Raw genomic sequence first — 24,587 nt, forward strand, 5'->3', positions numbered from 1 at the left:
GAGAGAATACTTTGGATGATTAAGCACGTCAGAGAGAGAGTGAGAGGCAGGCAAGTCATCAATGTAAAGGTCAGGCGCCTTTGACAAACTTTGTTTCCATTCAGTAAGAGAGAGCCTGAGTCTAGTTCTGCCAGGTCTGTGACCTCATCAAGCCGAGGGCACAGTGCGGCCTTATAAACCCAACCTCACATCCCCCCCAAACTCACAGGACTCTTTCCTAGGTCATTACTCTAGTAATAATCACATCAGCATGTCAGGATACTTGTCAAACAATTTTCTAGTCTATTTTAGACTAAGTCTGTGTTGAGGAATGATGACTGTGTTACAGGTATGTTGCAGATATGTTACAGGTCTTTCAGGCAAGCTTTGTGTACTGGCTATAGAGGCAGTATCTACAGTACCTACCTGTACTAGGTAGTATCGTGTGTGTGTGTGTGTGTGTGTGTGTGTGTGTGTGTGTGTGTGTGTGTGTGTGTGTGTGTGTGTGTGTACTGATATTACTTAAAAGGTATAGTCCTATAGACATGCACAAGCATGAGTCCATATTGCGTGCATATGGTAATGTCCTCTCTGCCAAAGCAATAGCTAATCCTCTGCAAACAGTATGAAGTGCTGTTTATCATTACATCACCTTTTGGCTGTGATCCTGCTCCTATTGTGGACCTGTAGAAAACTGAGACAATGACATGTGAAAGGGCCTGAGCCGGTTTGACACAATGACTGTGTTTGCTTCCCAAATTGTAACCTATTCCCTATGCGTTGCACTACTTTTGACCGGGGCCTATTGGGCTCTGGTCAAAGGTAGTGCACTATGTTGTTAGTACGGGGCCATTTGGGACTCACCCTGTGTGATGTTCAGCTGGCCAGATTAGTAGTAGAACAAATCATGATTAAATGTAATCTCTCTGGGCAGATTCACACACGTTACAAACTCTTTCATTCATAGTGTCACAGAGTATGAATGTCAAACTAGTCTGGTCAGTTTACTACATGGAGGGGAGAAGACTGTCATGGCATTGTGCTTTCTTCAGTGTTCCCACTGGCCACAGACGTCAGTTCAACATCGAGATTTGATTTACATTAGGTTGAGTTGTCAACTAATGTAAGTTAAACAAAACATTTCACCATATCATTGGATTTAGGTTGAAAGGTGGGTAAACAAAAAGAAGACAAAATTCCCTTACGTTGATGACTTTTTGCAAATCCAATCAGTTTTCCACGTTGATTCAACGTCATTGCATAGAGGTTTTTGGTTGAAACGACATGGAAATAACATTGATTCAACCAGTTTTGCCCATTGGGTTTACTGTAGTGTATCAGTATTTCATAACAATCACCTTCTTTATACAATTGTAGGTGAGTTGACTTTAAAGGTACATTCTAGGGATTAGAATCTGTTCAGTGGTCATTTCAATGTTACAGAATGTATCGTTATGAACTCTCCCCAGTATTATACTTGACGTGAAGATTGTTGTTTGCTGTTCAGAACACTATAGAGGAGGGAATGTTCTGGTAAAATAATACCATTGTGGTGCACCTCATCATCATTAGCAGTAGAAGAGGCCATGCAAAGGCTCTTACCTCATGGTGATTAACTAATTGTGTTCTGGCAGATTCCTCTTCTCACCTTGGCCAAGCTGACAGGCAGCAAAACAAAGTATGCTCATCGACAAACTATGTTTGTGGTTTCGTACCTAGCGTACGCAGCAACAGTAAAAACCATGTTCACAGTTCATACATAGACTACATCACAACAGTAAAAACCATGTTCATACATAGACTACATCACAACAGTAAAAACCATGTTCACAGTTCATACATAGACTACATCACAACAATAAAACCATGTTCACAGTTCATACATAGACTACATCACAACAGTAAAACCATGTTCATACATAGACTACATCACAACAGTAAAACCATGTTCACAGTTCATACATAGACTACATCACAACAGTAAAACCATGTTCATACATAGACTACATCACAACAGTAAAAACCATGTTCATACATAGACTACATCACAACAGTAAAAACCATGTTCACAGTTCATACATAGACTACATCACAACAGTCAAAACCATGTTCACAGTTCATACATAGACTACATCACAACAATAAAACCATGTTCACAGTTCATACATAGACTACATCACAACAGTAAAAAACCATGTTCACAGTTCATACATAGACTACATCACAACAGTAAAAACCATGTTCACAGTTCATACATAGACTACATCACAACAGTAAAACCATGTTCATACATAGACTACATCACAACAGTAAAAACCATGTTCACAGTTCATACATAGACTACATCACAACAATAAAACCATGTTCACAGTTCATACATAGACTACATCACAACAGTAAAAAACCATGTTCACAGTTCATACATAGACTACATCACAACAGTAAAACCATGTTCACAGTTCATACATAGACTACATCACAACAGTAAAACCATGTTCATACATAGACTACATCACAACAGTAAAAACCATGTTCACAGTCCATACATAGACTACATCACAACAGTAAAAACCATGTTCATACATAGACTATATCACAACAGTAAAAACCATGTTCACAGTTCATACATAGACTACATCACAACAGTAAAACCATGTTCACAGTTCATACATAGACTACATCACAACAGTAAAACCATGTTCACAGTTCATACATAGACTACATCACAACAGTAAAACCAAGTTCACAGTTCATACATAGACTACATCACAACAGTAAAACCATGTTCATACATAGACTACATCACAACAGTAAAACCATGTTCACAGTTCATACATAGACTACATCACAACAGTAAAACCATGTTCACAGTTCATACATAGACTACATCACAACAGTAAAAACCATGTTCACAGTTCATACATAGACTACATCACAACAGTAAAAACCATGTTCACAGTTCATACATAGACTACATCACAACAATAAAACCATGTTCACAGTTCATACATAGACTACATCACAACAGTAAAACCATGTTCATACATAGACTACATCACAACAGTAAAAACCATGTTCACAGTTCATACATAGACTACATCACAACAGTAAAAACCATGTTCACAGTTCATACATAGACTACATCACAACAGTCAAAACCATGTTCACAGTTCATACATAGACTACATCACAACAATAAAACCATGTTCACAGTTCATACATAGACTACATCACAACAGTAAAAAACCATGTTCACAGTTCATACATAGACTACATCACAACAGTAAAAACCATGTTCACAGTTCATACATAGACTACATCACAACAGTAAAACCATGTTCACAGTTCATACATAGACTACATCACAACAGTAAAACCATGTTCATACATAGACTACATCACAACAGTAAAAACCATGTTCACAGTTCATACATAGACTACATCACAACAGTAAAAACCATGTTCATACATAGACTATATCACAACAGTAAAAACCATGTTCACAGTTCATACATAGACTACATCACAACAGTAAAACCATGTTCACAGTTCATACATAGACTACATCACAACAGTAAAACCATGTTCACAGTTCATACATAGACTACATCACAACAGTAAAACCAAGTTCACAGTTCATACATAGACTACATCACAACAGTAAAACCATGTTCATACATAGACTACATCACAACAGTAAAACCATGTTCACAGTTCATACATAGACTACATCACAACAGTAAAACCATGTTCACAGTTCATACATAGACTACATCACAACAGTAAATGTTCAACCATGTTCACAGTTCATACATAGACTACATCACAACAGTAAAAACCATGTTCACAGTTCATACATAGACTACATCACAACAATAAAACCATGTTCACAGTTCATACATAGACTACATCACAACAGTAAAACCATGTTCACAGTTCATACATAGACTACATCACAACAGTAAAAACCATGTTCACAGTTCATACATAGACTACATCACAACAGTAAAAACCATGTTCACAGTTCATACATAGACTACATCACAACAATAAAACCATGCTCACAGTTCATACATAGACTACATCACAACAGAAAAAACCATGTTCACAGTTCATACATAGACTACATCACAACAGTAAAAACCATGTTCACAGTTCATACATAGACTACATCACAACAGTAAAACCATGTTCATACATAGACTACATCACAACAGTAAAAACCATGTTCACAGTTCATACATAGACTACATCACAACAGTAAAACCATGTTCACAGTTCATACATAGACTACATCACAACAGTAAAACCATGTTCATACATAGACCACATCACAACAGTAAAAACCATGTTCACAGTTCATACATAGACTACATCAGCAACAGTAAAACCAAGTTCACAGTTCATACATAGACTACATCACAACAGTAAAAACCATGTTCACAGTTCATACATAGACTACATCACAACAGTAAAACCATGTTCACAGTTCATACATAGACTACATCACAACAGTAAAACCATGTTCACAGTTCATACATAGACTACATCACAACAGTAAAAACCATGTTCACAGTTCATACATAGACTACATCACAACAGTAAAAACCATGTTCACAGTTCATACATAGACTACATCACAACAATAAAACCATGTTCACAGTTCATACATAGACTACATCACAACAGTAAAACCATGTTCACAGTTCATACATAGACTACATCACAACAGTAAAAACCATGTTCACAGTTCATACATAGACTACATCACAACAGTAAAAACCATGTTCACAGTTCATACATAGACTACATCACAACAATAAAACCATGCTCACAGTTCATACATAGACTACATCACAACAGAAAAAACCATGTTCACAGTTCATACATAGACTACATCACAACAGTAAAAACCATGTTCACAGTTCATACATAGACTACATCACAACAGTAAAACCATGTTCATACATAGACTACATCACAACAGTAAAAACCATGTTCACAGTTCATACATAGACTACATCACAACAGTAAAACCATGTTCACAGTTCATACATAGACTACATCACAACAGTAAAACCATGTTCATACATAGACCACATCACAACAGTAAAAACCATGTTCACAGTTCATACATAGACTACATCAGCAACAGTAAAACCAAGTTCACAGTTCATACATAGACTACATCACAACAGTAAAAACCATGTTCACAGTTCATACATAGACTACATCACAACAGTAAAACCATGTTCACAGTTCATACATAGACTACATCACAACAGTAAAACCATGTTCACAGTTCATACATAGACTACATCACAACAGTAAAACCATGTTCATACATAGACTACATCACAACAGTAAAACCATGTTCACAGTTCATACATAGACTACATCACAACAGTAAAACCATGTTCATACATAGACTACATCACAACAGTAAAACCATGTTCACAGTTCATACATAGACTACATCACAACAGTAAAACCATGTTCATACATAGACTACATCACAACAGTAAAAACCATGTTCATACATAGACTACATCACAACAGTAAAAACCATGTTCACAGTTCATACATAGACTACATCACAACAGTCAAAACCATGTTCACAGTTCATACATAGACTACATCACAACAATAAAACCATGTTCACAGTTCATACATAGACTACATCACAACAGTAAAAAACCATGTTCACAGTTCATACATAGACTACATCACAACAGTAAAAACCATGTTCACAGTTCATACATAGACTACATCACAACAGTAAAAACCATGTTCATACATAGACTACATCACAACAGTAAAAAACCATGTTCACAGTTCATACATAGACTACATCACAACAGTAAAACCATGTTCATACATAGACTACATCACAACAGTAAAAACCATGTTCACAGTTCATACATAGACTACATCACAACAGTAAAAACCATGTTCACAGTTCATACATAGACTACATCACAACAGTAAAAACCATGTTCACAGTTCATACATAGACTACATCACAACAGTAAAAACCATGTTCACAGTTCATACATAGACTACATCACAACAGTAAAAACCATGTTCACAGTTCATACATAGACTACATCACAACAGTAAAACCATGTTCATACATAGACTACATCACAACAGTAAAACCATGTTCATACATAGACTACATCACAACAGTAAAAACCATGTTCATACATAGACTACATCACAACAGTAAAACCATGTTCATACATAGACTACATCACAACAGTAAAAAACATGTTCACAGTTCATACATAGACTACATCACAACAGTAAAAACCATGTTCATACATAGACTACATCACAACAGTAAAACCATGTTCATACATAGACTACATCACAACAGTAAAACCATGTTCATACATAGACTACATCACAACAGTAAAAACCATGTTCACAGTTCATACATAGACTACATCACAACAATAAAAACCATGTTCATACATAGACTACATCACAACAGTAAAACCATGTTCATACATAGACTACATCACAACAGTAAAACCATGTTCATACATAGACTACATCACAACAGTAAAAACCATGTTCACAGTTCATACATAGACTACATCACAACAATAAAAACCATGTTCACAGTTCATACATAGACTACATCACAACAGTAAAACCATGTTCATACATAGACTACATCACAACAGTAAAAACCATGTTCACAGTTCATACATAGACTACATCAGCAACAGTAAAACCATGTTCATACATAGACTACATCACAACAGTAAAACCATGTTCATACATAGACTACATCACAACAGTAAAACCATGTTCACAGTTCATACATAGACTACATCACAACAATAAAACCATGTTCACAGTTCATACATAGACTACATCACAACAGTAAAACCATGTTCATACATAGACCACATCACAACAGTAAAAACCATGTTCACAGTTCATACATAGACTACATCAGCAACAGTAAAACCAAGTTCACAGTTCATACATAGACTACATCACAACAGTAAAAACCATGTTCACAGTTCATACATAGACTACATCACAACAGTAAAAACCATGTTCACAGTTCATACATAGACTACATCACAACAGTAAAACCATGTTCATACATAGACTACATCACAACAGTAAAAACCATGTTCACAGTTCATACATAGACTACATCACAACAGTAAAACCATGTTCACAGTTCATACATAGACTACATCACAACAGTAAAACCATGTTCATACATAGACCACATCACAACAGTAAAAACCATGTTCACAGTTCATACATAGACTACATCAGCAACAGTAAAACCAAGTTCACAGTTCATACATAGACTACATCACAACAGTAAAAACCATGTTCACAGTTCATACATAGACTACATCACAACAGTAAAACCATGTTCACAGTTCATACATAGACTACATCACAACAGTAAAACCATGTTCACAGTTCATACATAGACTACATCACAACAGTAAAACCATGTTCATACATAGACTACATCACAACAGTAAAACCATGTTCACAGTTCATACATAGACTACATCACAACAGTAAAACCATGTTCATACATAGACTACATCACAACAGTAAAACCATGTTCACAGTTCATACATAGACTACATCACAACAGTAAAACCATGTTCATACATAGACTACATCACAACAGTAAAAACCATGTTCATACATAGACTACATCACAACAGTAAAAACCATGTTCACAGTTCATACATAGACTACATCACAACAGTCAAAACCATGTTCACAGTTCATACATAGACTACATCACAACAATAAAACCATGTTCACAGTGCATACATAGACTACATCACAACAGTAAAAAACCATGTTCACAGTTCATACATAGACTACATCACAACAGTAAAAACCATGTTCACAGTTCATACATAGACTACATCACAACAGTAAAAACCATGTTCATACATAGACTACATCACAACAGTAAAAAACCATGTTCACAGTTCATACATAGACTACATCACAACAGTAAAACCATGTTCATACATAGACTACATCACAACAGTAAAAACCATGTTCACAGTTCATACATAGACTACATCACAACAGTAAAAACCATGTTCACAGTTCATACATAGACTACATCACAACAGTAAAAACCATGTTCACAGTTCATACATAGACTACATCACAACAGTAAAAACCATGTTCACAGTTCATACATAGACTACATCACAACAGTAAAAACCATGTTCACAGTTCATACATAGACTACATCACAACAGTAAAACCATGTTCATACATAGACTACATCACAACAGTAAAACCATGTTCATACATAGACTACATCACAACAGTAAAAACCATGTTCATACATAGACTACATCACAACAGTAAAACCATGTTCATACATAGACTACATCACAACAGTAAAAAACATGTTCACAGTTCATACATAGACTACATCACAACAGTAAAAACCATGTTCATACATAGACTACATCACAACAGTAAAACCATGTTCATACATAGACTACATCACAACAGTAAAACCATGTTCATACATAGACTACATCACAACAGTAAAAACCATGTTCACAGTTCATACATAGACTACATCACAACAATAAAAACCATGTTCATACATAGACTACATCACAACAGTAAAACCATGTTCATACATAGACTACATCACAACAGTAAAACCATGTTCATACATAGACTACATCACAACAGTAAAAACCATGTTCACAGTTCATACATAGACTACATCACAACAATAAAAACCATGTTCACAGTTCATACATAGACTACATCACAACAGTAAAACCATGTTCATACATAGACTACATCACAACAGTAAAAACCATGTTCACAGTTCATACATAGACTACATCAGCAACAGTAAAACCATGTTCATACATAGACTACATCACAACAGTAAAACCATGTTCATACATAGACTACATCACAACAGTAAAACCATGTTCACAGTTCATACATAGACTACATCACAACAATAAAACCATGTTCACAGTTCATACATAGACTACATCACAACAGTAAAACCATGTTCACAGTTCGTACATAGACTACATCACAACAGTAAAAACCATGTTCACAGTTCATACATAGACTACATCACAACAGTAAAACCATGTTCATACATAGACTACATCACAACAGTAAAAACCATGTTCATACATAGACTACATCACAACAGTAAAAACCATGTTCATACATAGACTACATCAGCAGTTCCATAACTGGTGTTTTTGTTTTGTGCTCTTCTGAGAAGTTCAGAGATAATTCCAAAAACATCATCATCTCAAACCGTGCTTTCATTTGGCTTGCTTGAATAACTGGTACTTTCCAGCAAAGGTCTCTCTTTGCACATTCTTGTTAATTTTTGTTTACTTTATTGTTGGACTATTACATGATCTGGAGGGAGTGAAATGGGTGAGAGCTTCCAATTGGAAAGTAGGCTCTAAAAAAGTAAAGTGTTACCAACATTCCTCTGAAAGTAGTGTACAAAGCCATTATAGATGTGCCAAAGGGAGTGATCCAGCCTAGGATTGGAACCCTAGATTCTCCCAGTGAGAGGTTCTAAACAGAAGTATAGTTCTCTCACAGTATAGGTTTCCCAGCACTCCTACGTCCAACCATTACAGTCATGGAACAGGACAGCCTGTGTGACTGTCAAACCCAACACTGACCAGTAGCGTTGGCCCTCGGCAATGTTTACTCTCAAAACACACAGCTTTGTCAGGGAGGTGAGCGAACAACAGCCAGAGTTGATATGGAGACATGCCAGACGCTCCACTCCAGTCAGCTCTATTTCAGTCTCACACCACAGCACAGCAGAGAACACTGGGGCATATCTGAGCTCTCATGACAGTCAATCAAAGAGATTGTTAGATATTATTATACACTCACTACACACTTAGAAAAAAGGGTTCTTCGGCTGTCCGCATAGGAGAACCCTTTTTGGTTCCATGTAGAACTCTCTGTGGAAAAGGTTCTTCATGGAACCAAAAAGGGTTCTTCAAAGGGTTCTCCTATGGGGACAGCCAAAGACAGTGACCCGGGTTGAACTCTTTAGAGGTGTTGCGTAACCAACTCCTTGTCGACCTGGATCCCAGCTGTGCCCTTTGTCTGCTTGAACAGCTCAAATGTTGCAAGACTAACTGTGAGTAATAGCTGCAATCCATTAGGGCCAAACAGGGCCTGATTGCTTTAGTGTCTACTGTGGCACAGTTTACTCATCAACAGAACCCTGATGAAGGTTTACGGAATTACACGCTATCCTCCTGGGACGAGTGCATTGTGATGGTGTAAGCAAACCCTCACTAACGGATATGGCTGCTCTGTGCTCTCGCCTGGAGCCCAGATCTCTGAGTTTAGATCTGTTCAAGCAGACTGCTGCTTGCGGCGATGACATCATCCCCGAATCATTCCGTGCCTTGCATGTGTACATATGCAGTCAAACAGCTATCCCTCTTACTCATAAACTGTCAGCCAGGCCACTAATACAACTGGTGATGTAATGAATGATTCAAGGCGTTTTTCTTTTCATCCTCAGATCAAACACACAGAACAGAGATTGGCCTATGCCTATTAAGGATTTGTATTCACAATCACTTTTTCATCAAGGTGCACGTCTACCTTTCCCGGTACTATATAACGCAGAATACGATAAATGACACTGTGAATGGAGCTTAAGACTGTCAGACCATTCATGGCTTCATCATTGTCATGAGTCAGTGATTTAACCAAACCACAGTCTTATACAATGACACAGAGCCTGGACGACTGAGCTTCGGGGCTGAATAGAACAGATCACTCCCTTCAACCCACCAACCCTTTACCCCACGGCTACACCCAACCCCACCCCAACCCACCTATCAATCTCCTTCCACTATGTTCCTTCCTGCTCCCCCTGCAGGTAAAAAAAAACATGCGTTCCCGTAGCAACAGCCTAGAGGACACAGCAAAGGCCAAGCTGGCTCAGCACCAGGCACGATCGCAGCGGCGGGCCACAGAACGTGAGGAGCCCCAGGGCAGGGGTGCAGGACGGGCCAGGCACAGGGAGCCCCCCGATGACACAGGCACAAACACAGGCACTGTCCAGAGGAAGGAAAAGGAGGGCAGCGGCAGCAGTGGGAGTGGCAGTGCCAGCAGTAACAGTCGGAGGGAGAAGGCAGCAGGCGGGAAGACCAGGGACCTCTCCCGAGATGACCTTCTGTTCCTTCTCTCCATGCTAGAAGGAGAACTGCAGGTGAGGAGAGACTGTGGGACTGGCCAGGGTTTGGATGGTTTTGGGTTGTTTGGTGAGGAGAGACTATGAGACTTGGCAAGGGTTTGGCTGGTTCTGGGTTATCTGGTGAGGAGAGGCAGATCACTTGGCTTCTTTGTAATAATAAACCATGGGTAGTCTAGCTATAGGACAGTCTTCTTGGTAATACTAAACCATGGGTAGTCTAGCTATAGGACAGGCGTATTGGTATTACTAAACCATGGGTAGTCTAGCTATAGGACAGGCGTATTGGTAATACTAAACCATGGGTAGTCTAGCTATAGGGCAGGCTTCTTGGTAATACTAAACCATGGGTAGTCTAGCTTTAGGACAGGCTTATTGGTAATACTAAACCATGGGTAGTCTAGCTATAGGACAGGCTTATTGGTAATACTAAACCATGGGTAGTCTAGCTATAGGACAGTCTTCTTGGTACAGTCATACTAAACCATGGGTAGTCTAGCTATAGGACAGGCTTATTGGTAATACTAAACCATGGGTAGTCTAGCTATAGGACAGGCTTATTGGTAATACTAAACCATGGGTAGTCTAGCTATAGGACAGTCTTCTTGGTACAGTCATACTAAACCATGGGTAGTCTAGCTATAGGACAGACTTATTGGTAATAATAAACCATGGGTAGTCTAGCTATAGGACAGTCTTCTTGGTAATACTAAAGCATGGGTAGTCTAGATATAGGACAGGCTTCTTGGTAATACTAAACCATGGGTAGTCTAGCTATAGGACAGGCTTCTTGGTAATACTAAACCATGGGTAGTCTAGCTATAGGACAGGCTTCTTGGTAATACTAAACCATGGATAGTCTAGCTATAGGACAGGCTTCTTGGTAATACTAAACCATGGGCAGTCTAGATATAGGACAGGCTTCTTGGTACAGTCATACTAAAGCATGGGCAGTCTAGATATAGGACAGGCTTCTTTGTAATACTAAACCATGGGTAGTCTAGCCATAGGACAGGCTTCTTTGTAATACTAAACCATGGGCAGTCTAGATATAGGACAGGTTTCTCTGTAATACTAAACCATGGGTAGTCTAGTTTTTGGTAATACTAAACCATGGGTAGTGGAGCTGTCATGCTCATAGAACTGTGTCCTCTTCTCTCTCCCTCTCTCTCTCCCCCCTACCACAGGCCAGAGACGAGGTGATCACGGTGTTGAAGGCTGAGAAGATTGACTTGTCCCTCTTGGAGGCCCAGTATGGGTTCGTTACCCCACAGAAGGTCCTTCAGGCCCTGCAGAGAGACACCGTCCAGAGCAAGGCTGAGACCTTCCAGGAGGACATCTACGAGAGGCCCATGGCTGAGGTAGCACAGTCTCAACATTCAATACAACAGCTCAGTAAAGTCTGGGGTCAGTGAAGTGTAGCACCCTGATAAGACGACTTGGAAGTGTTGAGACTTCAGCTACAGTAAATGGGCGGCAGGTAGCCTAGCGGTTAAGAGCATTGGGCCAGTAACAGAAAGGTCGCTGGTTCGAATCCCCAAGCCGACTAGGTGAAAAATCTGTTGATGTGCCCTTGCGCAAGGCACATAACCCTAATTGCTCCTGTAAGTCGCTGTGGATAAGAGTCTGCTAAAATGTATATGAAGTAGCTACTTTGTAGGTTCAAAGATCAACTTTGTGTTTTTGTCTCATGACTGGACAATCACATTTGAAAATACATTAATACATCCGATATCACCTCACATAGAGGTGACAGGAAGTGTATTTGGAGTGGTCAGTAAACGCTCTGGTCTCTCCTAGCTGGACAAGCTGGTGGAGAAGCAGAGGGAGACCCACCGTCGCATGCTGGAGCAGCTGCTGCTGACTGAGCAGTCCCACAAGCGCGCCCTGTACAAGCTGGACGACGAGAAGAGGAACCATGGAGACTTCATGAGGAAGAGTGACGAGTTCACCAACCTGCTGGAGCAGGAACGAGAAAGGTCTGTTTGTTGCTCTGTTTCTCAACACTTAACAAACATACATGCGCAAAGGCAGGCAAACACGCATGTATGCACATATACACACACACACGGATGCACGCACACACACCCGCACACACACACACACACACACACACACACACACACACACACACACACACACACACACACACACACACACACACACACACACACACACACACACACACTCAAGAGCTGAGCACGCTCCTCAGAAAGGCTCCTCAAGGTGTTGAATGAATGATCTTGAAATGAACACCTACATGCCAAAACCTCTATGGATGGTTTGTATTTACTGTTTTCACATAGAAAGGAGGGGCTTAAAACCAAACGCTTGATAAATAATTCAATACATCAGTATCAGGTTGCCTTTGATTGGTAATCCCCTTATAAATGACGTGGCTGTATTATAACCCAGGTTGTGTTGAGACATGTTGTCGTAAGACGACACAGTGATGCATACTGCCAGAAGAAACTTTACTCATTGGCTTCCAAAGAACAATAACCCAACCCTGAATAGCTGCTATAGACAGACTCCTACTGATGTTTGTGTAGGCTAGATATTAGAGTAATACGTGTTCTTTACGGTTGGCTGGTATTTACCTGGAATTTAGAAGGACATTATGAATAGCAGACTGTAGTTACATACAGAGAAACACTTTCTTGAAGGTTCCCCGTTTTACACACGTTTAGCTTTCATCCAGGGTTCTGCAACTGTGATAATTGAACTGTAATATACTCTATGTATAATATTACAGCAAATGAATGGGCATGCCAAGGAGGTCCAAAAAAAACACTACATTACACTTTATACACATTAACAGACCATCGGACAGAGTACAGAGGTCCCCTATTATAGACATTAATTGTGTCGTAACTCAAACATGACCCAGACTCATTTTGGTACTTAGAAACTCGACCATAGTGTTCAGATCGGGTGTGTTGAAGTCAAATTCGATGACTTGGCCCAAAATTAAACTGCCTTTGCCCTTGTTATAAGCAACATCTCTCTCTCTCTCTCTCTCTCTCTCTCTCTCTCTCTCTCTCTCTCTCTCTCTCTCTCTCTCTCTCTCTCTCTCTCTCTCTCTCTCTCTCTCTCTCTCTCTCTCTCTCTCTCTGCAAACACGTACTCTGTCAGATTCTCTGTGTCAATAGTAATGTCTTTATCTGGCTTAAGTGTATCCACCCTGACAGAGAACTTTCAAGCCCTAACAGGGAGTTCACCTTCTGACTGAGGCTATGCCTTCCTGTAGAGACATCTATCATTGTAAATCTGTGTAAAACGGACTAGACTGTACCATACAGGTATAGTATGACCTCCTCCCTCCATCCATCTCTCCCTCTAGCCGCCCCTGCTGCCTCAGCCAGATTCATTCACACGTCCACCAAATCACTTCAGAGAGAGAGAGAGATTTGGCCATCAGCCCGGTCCAGAGTGAGGTGCCCTAATTATGATGACCGCATTATCAGAACCTCTCTGGGTTGGTCGGTGTGTTTGGCTTGGCGGCCTGGGCCTGCAGCACTGGGCTCAGTCACGGTTCGGAGGAGTGTGTCAGGAAGTGTTGAAGTGCCATGATAAATATCCCTCCGTCCAGGGTTCACGTTAATTACTCTGTGAGAACAAGGTGAAAGATTTATACGTGAGAGAAAGAACACAATGGCCTAGGAGGAAAAGCGCATTAATCATACTGCATGTTCAACAAGATGTCAGGTCGCCATGGTAATGACTAAAGTTTGGCCATAGCTTTGTAGACTAGAGGACATCCAGATTTGGGTTTGAGTGAGTAAACTGTAAAGAAAGTAAAGCTGAAAGTTTTCTTCTACGTCTGCCTTCGTCATCTGTCTTCGCTCAGAGACCGGCTGGAGCAGAACTAGAGCAACAAGTGAAGTGCTTGGGGAACAAGGGTAGAGTAAAGGTGGGTGTCTCTGAGGTGTTGTTTTACCTCATCTAATCCCTGGTTGTTTGTCTAGACCAGTGGTTCCCAAACATTTTATAGTCCCTTACCCCTTCAAACATTCAACCTCCAGCTGCGTACCCCCTCTAGCACCAGGGTCAGCGCACTCTCAAATGTAGTTTTTTTGCCATCGTTGTAAACCTGCCACACACACGCTATACAATGCATTTATTAAACATAAGAATGAGTGTGAGTTTTTGTCACAACCCGGCTCGTGGGAATCATTTTCCACACAGAGTATGTCCCTGTATTTCGTTTTCATGTTAGTGAGGGCCGAGAATCCACTCTCACATAGGTACGCAAAGGGCAATGTCTTCACAGCGCAATTTTCAAAGGCAGGATACTCTGAGCGCAGCCAATCCAGAAATCTGGCAGTGGCTTCTGATTAAATTAAATTTTCACATAACCGCTTGGTGAAATTTCGACGAGGCTCTCTTTTTCAGATATTGGTAAGTGGACTGGAGGCAGGGCATGAAAGGGATAAGGAATCCAGTTGTTTGTGTCGTCCGTTTCAGGAAAGTACCTGCGTAATTGCTCACCCAACACACTCAGGTGCTTCGCTATATCACATTTGACATTGTCCGTAAGCTTGAGTTCATTTGCACACAAGAAATCATACAATGATGGAAAGACCTGTGTGTTGTCCTTGTTAATGCAGACAGAGAAGAGCTCCAACTTCTTAATCATAGCCTCAATTTTGTCTCGCACATTGAATATCGTTTTGGAGAGTCCCTGTAATCCTAGATTCAGATCATTCAGGCGAGAAATAACATCCCCCAGATAGGCCAGTCGTGTGAGAAACTCATCATCATGCAAGCGGTCAGACAAGTGAAAATTATGGTCAGTAAAGAAAACTTTAAGCTCGTCTCTCAATGTAAAAAAATGCGTCAATACTTTGCTCCTTGATAACCAGCTCACTTCTGTATGTTGTAAAAGCATTACATGGTCACTGCCCATATCATTGCATAGTGCAGAAAATACACTAGAGTTCAGGGGCTTTGCTTTAACAAAGTTAACCATTTTCACTGGGTCCAAAACGTCTTTCAAGCTGTCAGGCATTCCTTTGGCAGCAAGAGCCTCTCGGTGGATGCTGCAGTGTACCCAAGTGGTGTCAGGAGCAACTGCTTGCACGCGCATTACCACGCCACTATGTCTTCCTGTCATGGCTTTGAGTCATCATTACAGATACCAACACATCTTGACCACCAAAGTCCAATTGATGTCACAAAGCTGTCCAGTACTTTAAAAATATCCTCTACTGGTTTGTAGAAGAGGGTGTCTTCCTTAGTTGCCCCCCCATAAACGTAACGGACATATACCAGGAGCTGTGCCAGGCCCGCCACGTATGCTGACTCATCCAGCTCTAACGCATAGAATTCACTGGCTTGTATGCTGGCTTGTTTCAAAACATCTCCTGCCATGTCACTGATGTGTCGTGAAACAGTGTTGTTTGATGAGGACATTGTCAATATAGTTTTGGGGGCTTTTCCCCCAGCATTGTCCCAGCCATACCCGCGGCAGCAGGAAGAATTAAGTCGTCCACAATAGTATGGGGCTTGCCTGTCCTAGCCACTCGGTAGCTCACCATATAAGACTTTTCTAGCCCCTTCTTATTAATGGTATCTGTTGCTTTTATACATGTCTTACTACTTGAAAGTTGTCTTAATTCTCGCTCAAAAAACTCCTGCGGCTTATTTTTCAAATTGGCATGTTTTGTTTCTAAATGTCGGCGCGTTAAGGTTTCATCAAGTTGTGAGATAGTACCTTTGCACATATAACACACTGTGGCTGAGGAAAGGCACTACTCCCAATATACGTTAAACCCAAATCATTGTACTTCTCATCATATTTGCGCCTCTTCGATAGTCCAACGTCCCGGTCTGTTGTTCGGTGCTTTCCCGGGTAAGGAGGCAGTAGCTCTTCGGCTGCATCAGATTCACAACTGTCAGTGTCCATGCTAGCTGGGCTAACAACAAATATAGAATTACTGATGCTAGCTTTGGATGTGCTCGTGGAAGCAGAACAACTTGTGTCGTCGACAGGTGCAGGTGTAGTACTGCTGGTAGTAGCAGTACTACTAGTAGAGCTGGTATGTGTCTCTATGGACGTGGGCCTTACTTTTTTAACCATTTATCCATTTTCGAGCAAACAGAATGAGCAGCAGCTACGTTTGGCTTAATACGGACCGTTAGTGGAATTCCCGCGAGAGACTAACGGTTAATGTGATTGGATATTAATTATTTGACTAGGCTACCTGTATTTGACATTGTGTTGTTATTTCGCTGAACACGAGGTGGTTTAATTTTATTTGTGGCAGTGAAACGAGGTTACTCAGGTGAGAAAAAAACCTCAATCAAATGTATAGCCCCATTGGAAAATACAAATGGACTGTTTGAAAATGTGAAGAGTTTTCAATTCTAATTTAATAAAAATGTGAAACACATTTGTATTTGGCCTAAACCCGGGGGCATTGCGCGGAACCCCCGTTTGGGAATACCTGGTCTAGACTATCCTCAGAAGATTGATTCTTTTTACATGGCTGAATTCTGGGTAATTATGATATTATCCTATGCTGTTACAAACTATCAAATGTCTAGAGAGTAAGCAACCCTTAAGATTACTGAAGGGCTCTGTTCCATTAAGACTGTGTCATTTAATACTTAATAAGTAGCATGTATGACGAACAGTGTTTATTCAAGCCAAACAAAATCACTAAATAAAGTTGGACCTGGACAAAGAAACAGTAGAGTCACTTGGTATTGGCATTCAACAGCCCACCAGCACGTACACAGACTGTCATGTGTGTTGCTTTCTTGTCTTGTGTTTACCATTTGGACCAAACATGGACATGAACCAGGGGGTAAAAAGGCTTCTTTAAACCATCATAAACCTTTTTGCTCAAAATGGAAACATTCTCTTCGACTGTCTTGGATGTCTACAGCAAAAAACAATTTCAATAGATACTGTAACTGTAGTAGTTGTCCCATTTCAGGACCTGATACGTCGTGTGGCAGCTTCTGTTTTGAAGACAGCCATTCCCAAAAATAATCACAGGGGGCAGAAACACAAAACAGCAAGAACACACAGAATGTAGATGGACAAACCAAATATCACTGGTCTGAAGAGAGCGACAATAGCCTCTGTGATCTCAGCACTAAAGCTTGGCCATAGCTCACCCGTTTGAAGAGCACTGCGCAGCACCAGTTTTTCATTTCATGCCCGTTAATCCATTGTTGTATGATGCATTTTCGCTGGATGCTGTCATTTCCTTTCTGGACCCTGCTGGCAAGCAGCGAGTGTGATTACATACTACGAGGGCTATGTGTAGGGATTTAAGAACAGACGAGACACCAGAGCTCCCCTTCTCTCTTCTCTCTCCTCTCTCTCTCGCTCTCTCTCCCTACATTTCCTCCTCTCTTTCTCATTTCATTTCTCATTGTCTCTTTCTCCCTCTTTATTTTGGCACTGAGCCTCCAACTGTTGGGTGACCCTTCCTGGTCCTGGAAAGCTCATATAGCACGTTAATCTGGGAGTTAAGGGGGAGAGAGGGTTTGGGGGGGTTGATAGAGGTCAAGCAGCCCCCTCTGATTAATTGGCTATCGAGTCATGTCCAGGCCTGAGGACCTCACTACAGTGTACAGTGTGTTTGTGTGTGGCAGTAGTGGGGTGTGAGAGCAGAGTAGCACTGAGCACTCTAACCGTCAGCAGATGTTGCCTGAAACATGACTTCAACACGTGTGTAATGTACAGCACCGAGGCACTTCAGCTCACTCTGTCTCTTTTGGGTTTGAAAAGTGAAAGGTTAATTTGGTTGACTAATATGTTAATATGCAAATCTGGATGTTTTTATTTTCTTGTTAGTGGGTGACTATACCTTTAGACAGAAATGCTGTTTCTCATGAAAAAGTATCGCTCTGGTCATTGGTTTGACAGCCTAGTAAGATGGATAGGTGTTCTCTCTCTACATCTCTACAGTCCCATCTCACACACAGGGGCTCAGTGTGCCGGTCCACTGACCCTGTCATGATTACATCATTCAGGTGCATCTGGAACATTCCACTGCCATTCCATCATTCCTTGTGATGCTTATTATTACCTGCATCCCAAATGGCACCCTGTTCCCTATGTAGGGTACTACTTTTGACCAGGACCCCATAATGGGCTCTGGTCAAAAGTAGCGCACTCTATAGGGAATAGGGTACATTTGGGACGCATGTCCTTCTCAGTTCTCGAAGATATAACATTGGGGCTTTTTGATCTGCTTCCATTATAATGTATGAGCAGGAACAGCATACCTCTCTCAGTATGACTACACCTTCAGGGTAGGATCGACTACAAATGTCCAGGACTATGTTTTAAGAAGTCATCATCCAGCTGTTACTGGTACAGGCACAAGCAGGATCCCCTGTCACATCTTGACTATCTATTTTAGATGCTATTACTCTCTCATTAACTACTAGAGGCAGCAGAGTGATGAATCATATGTTGCTGACCAATTAGATTAAAGAGCATCCAGCCTAGACTCTTAACAGTTGGTCATGACTTTAATTAAGGAATAGCACACCTGTATTGCCACGGCTCCCAGGATGCTTTGCTACACTTACGCATGCAGTACATTCCTGTTTGTAATTTCAGTGTAGAGCTGAAGGTATAGAGAAAACATGACAGAATGTTGTGACTTGCCAGCAAAATGTTTATCCCCAGCAAGGAATAAGATAAAAGAAACATGAAACCATCTTTAATTGGAATGTAAAAAATGTTATGATCGTTCATCTCTGCTTTTTGATGTGGAAAGAGTTGCAAACATAGAGGTCATGGACTTGGAAAGGAGAAGAGCAGAGACACACACACGCTTGCAGTAAGCAAACTCTCAATGACTTTGTTTTCCATGTCTGAAGGGGAGACATTGTTTGAAATGTGTGTAGTAGTGTGCTCTAAGGCCCAACCACAGGAACTGTGGTGAGGTCCAGAATCATCACACAGCTATGACATATTCACCAACTCCTTCTAAACACACAGATGACACAGACTCCCCTCGATGTGCTTTGTCCAAACAAAACGGGCTGGAACTCGGCTCCGGTTGTGTCAGTACATCTTTGACCTTCCACTACTGGGAAATAGGGACTGAGGAAATTTTGGCTTAAGTGATTCAGTGCATTCAGAATTTCTGCAAGTGTGAGAGTTGTGTCAGTGTCCTACGATTCATCCTCTGTAAACTCTCATTCACAAGAATACTGCTTTTTTTCGTACGAAAAGACCATACCTACTAACCAGACTTGTTAGACGATTATTGTAGTTAATGTGGTTTGTTTTATGACTTCCTCTCTGAATACTTTCTTGTGTGAACTTGAAATGCCTGTATATATGTTTTATGGCAGTTCACATGATACAGTGTGTATTCAGGTAGAAACGTATCCTCTTGAGGTGGCTGAAGCTACAAACTCAACTAAATATGGAACCTAAGGGGAAATCCACTTCTCTCTCTTCTTTTCTGTCTTTACAGTTCATTTGATCACCCTGTTGCAAACTTTTTTTGCTGTACTTAAAGTTATGGTGTGGTTTTCATATAAGCCCTTTTGGGCTTCATACCTCACCTGCACACCGTTTTTACCCGTTTTGTTTTATCTCTACTGTTTTGTCTTTCACTTCTTTTCTTTGGTGTGAATAAATCAAACCTAAAACCTAAACCAGGGGACGTTTAAAGAGGATTCTAAAGTTTGTAATTTGCACTTTGAAATTTCAGACTTGATTTTCCCTTAAGAAAAATGCATCAACCCCTACAAAAAATGTCAATTTAATTATAATCCACATAATAATTCACGCTAATTCACGACCAACGCTTTGATCCGTGTGATCCACTATGGTCTGCCTCTAATAGAACTGAAGCAGATCCCACCAGGTTACATAGTGTGATGAGAAAGCCTGTTAAAAAACCCACTGCACAACTAATGGACAGTTTTAGTGCACTGTACTCAATACACAAGATCTATAATGATGGTCATATTTTTACCACAGTACAGTACCTAGCTGAACCTCAACCAGTAATGTGTCTAGGAGGTGAACTATAACTAAAACCTTGGACATAATGATTAAAGGCCATTTTTACGACATGTAAGTGCTTTTCTCAGTGTGCGGAGCTGTCAGACGTTTCTCCGTTACCTCTGTAAATGTGTGGGCCTATTAGGTCCGGGAGCCGTCATTGTATGGCGTCGTGTGATTACATATCTCTGACAGAATGCAGTGATTAGCCTGGCAGACCACAGAGTACATACTCTACTCTCAGCTCCTATTTTCCCCCTGTGAGACAGAGAAAGAGAGAGAGTGTATTACTTTGGATGATTAAGCACATCAGTGCTTTGCATAATGAACGATGCCTCCCACTCCTATCCTCCTGCATTTTGATGTACTGTATAAAACTCTCCAACTTTCAGGGAATTTAAGCCCAGTTATGATTTGCCAGGTTTGTGTCACTGTCCCTTGTATAAATGGATTCCTCCCTTGCGTAAGTGTGTCCAGCTATTAGGGTTTCATTCCACTCCCCCAGAGGTATTCCAAAAAGTAAATGGAACTTTGAGAAGGAAATCTAGCAGTTAACACACCAGTAAGCCTGAAATGTCTTCCCCATGTTCTGCCTCCATTGAATCTGATGAGTAAAGACGAGTCTTCATTTACAACAGAGGAGCAAAAATGCCAGGAATTACATGTTGAGGATACTTTTACCAGCGATCTGATTTCTCTCTCTCTGTAGCAGTTGCTTGAGTGGATAGCCTACACAGTACCTCTTAAATTATGGCTGGCACGACACGGGTAAAGGAAGTTCTTTTCATATTGTCAGGCTGGAAGGAAGCGACTGACAGCTTGAAGGTTGTTGCGTCCCAAATGGCACCCCATTCCCTATATAGTGCACTAATTATGACCAGAGCCCTATGGACCCTGGTCCCAAGTATACTGCACTATAACGGGAAAAGGGTGCCCTTTTGGACGTAGACTTGAACATGACGTCTCTGAGGCTGGCAGCAGCAGCTGTGTCTGTCTGTACAATGTGCTGGAGCTGCTCATGCTCTCCCGCCAACATGGTGTCAAGATAGTGAGTGAATTATGGGGGGAAAGGAGCCCAGAGCTGCCAGTTGAAATCTCTTGTCGAGGTGAATGCATTCTCCATTCTCCGGGCCGGACGGCTCTCTCTCTGTCTGGCTGAATTGTGAAAACGTTTCATTCAAACTGGGATGTGGCAAACAAACATTCTTTGTGTTTTGATGGCATCTGACCGTAATCACAGTGGCATTTCATGCAAATCATTTCGGAGGAATTATATTTGCAATCTTGTGTCATTCTGTGTTCTATGATGTCAAATGACATTCAGCAGTCAGTAACAACACATGCCAAAAGAGACACGAACATGTTTTGTACAAGCCAGGGGGCTGGATCTCTCAGAACAACCAGAGTTAAGGGGCTTGTGACATGACTTGCCCCTGATGTAAGGTCTAATGGTTTATATCAAGTGCTGTGTGTTGCTTAATTTTGATTGGCACAGCGGTCTAAGGCACTGCTTGAGGCGTCACTACAGACACTCTAGTTCGATTCCAGGCTGTAACACAACCGACGGTGATTGGGAGTCCCATAGGGCCGCGCACAATTGGCCTAGTGTCGTCCGGGTTTGGCCGGTGTAGGCCATCATTGTAAATAAGAATTTGTTCTTAACGAACTTGCCTAGTTAAATACAAAAAAAAAAAAAAAATACAACTCTGTATTGTTACAAACACCAATGAATTCTAAGCCATACCCCTACCTACATGTACAAATTACCTGGACTAACCTGTACACCCGCACATTGACCCTGTATATCATCATTGTTATTTAATTGTGTTACTTTTATTTCATTTTTTTACTTTAGTTTTTTTAGTAAACATTTTCTTAACCAACAATGCAGTTTTAAGAAAATAGAGGAAAGGGCTTTTAAGTAAGCATTTCACTGTTGTATTCGGCGCGTGTGACAAATAAAATATGATTTGATTTGTTTTACTTCAGATCATTGGACATACTTCTATTCCACAGATGTAAACGTGAGCATTCACCATATACCAGGAGCAACGTTCACCATATACCAGGAGCAACGTTCACCATATACCAGGAGCAACGTTCACCATATACCAGGAGCAACGTTCACCATATACCAGGAGCAACGTTCACCATATACCAGGAGCAACGTTCACCATATACCAGGAGCAACGTTCACCATATACCAGGAGCAACGTTCACCATATACCAGGAGCAACGTTCACCATATACCAGGAGCAACGTTCCAAGACCATGTTGTGTTACGTCCTCAATGAGTCAGAGTTCGATTTGTATCTGCTATTATTCATGGGGCTCTCCCATCAACATGGAAGGTAATGTGGTGTACACACTGTGTGTAAACGCAGTTTTATTAACTTTGTGTAAAATCTAAAGTCGACCTCGTAACTTGCGCAAAGAGTTAGGAAAATGCTAATTTTGAGGTGGTAACTGTTCATTACTAACATTTATGGGGATGGAGGTTCAATTTACTTTTCCTTGACGGGAATTCGGCTGCTGACGCAGACTCGACACGGTCCGCCATCAAGTTTGTTTACTTGTTTGGTGTGAATGCAGCCCTTTGTTAGAGGCAAGCTAGGTCAGTCTGCTAATAACTGTTATCTAACATGTCCCCACCCACCCTCACTAACACAGGGAATTTACAAGTGTCGACTTTGAAATGTAGCAAGTCCAAGAAGAATAGACTGTCTGAAACTGAGACAAGGGGTTGAGTTTGTGGTTACAATGGGACAGATGGATAGTTTGTGGTTACAATGGGACAGATAAATAGTTTGTGGTTACAATGGGACAGATAAATAGTTTGTGGTTACAATGGGACAGATGAATAGTTTGTGGTTACAATGGGACAGATAAATAGTTTGTGGTTACAATGGGACAGATGAATAGTTTGTGGTTACAATGGGACAGATGAATAGTTTGTGGTTACAATGGGACAGATGAATCGTTTGTGGTTACAATGGGACAGATGAATCGTTTGTGGTTACAATGGGACAGATGAATCGTTTGTGGTTACAATGGGACAGATGAATAGTTTATGGTTACAATGGGACAGATGAATAGTTTGTGGTTACAATGGGACAGATGATTAGTTTGTGGTTACAATGGGACAGATAAATAGTTTGTGGTTACAATGGGACAGATTAATAGTTTGTGGTTACAATGGGACAGATGAATAGTTTGTGGTTACAATGGGACAGATGAATCGTTTGTGGTTACAATGGGACAGATGAATAGTTTATGGTTACAATGGGACAGATGAATAGTTTGTGGTTACAATGGGACAGATGAATAGTTTGTGGTTAAAATGGGACAGATGAATAGTTTGTGGTTACA

General features: G+C 40.6%; 1 protein-coding gene across 1 annotated transcript in view; it reads left to right on the forward strand.

The window, feature by feature from the left end:
• Positions 1-24,587, forward strand: part of LOC139373007 (filamin A-interacting protein 1-like) — a 90,660-nt gene that overhangs the window by 37,733 nt on the left and 28,340 nt on the right. The window contains exons 2-4 of the mRNA XM_071112955.1: positions 10,913-11,245; positions 12,415-12,588; positions 13,028-13,206. Of these exons, the coding sequence (XP_070969056.1) occupies positions 10,925-11,245; positions 12,415-12,588; positions 13,028-13,206 (674 nt within the window). The 5' untranslated portion in view covers positions 10,913-10,924. The remainder of the gene's footprint in view (positions 1-10,912; positions 11,246-12,414; positions 12,589-13,027; positions 13,207-24,587) is intronic.

The sequence above is a fragment of the Oncorhynchus clarkii genome, chromosome 18 (assembly GCF_045791955.1).
Source record: "Oncorhynchus clarkii lewisi isolate Uvic-CL-2024 chromosome 18, UVic_Ocla_1.0, whole genome shotgun sequence".
In the NCBI taxonomy this organism is placed as follows: Eukaryota; Metazoa; Chordata; class Actinopteri; order Salmoniformes; family Salmonidae; genus Oncorhynchus; species Oncorhynchus clarkii.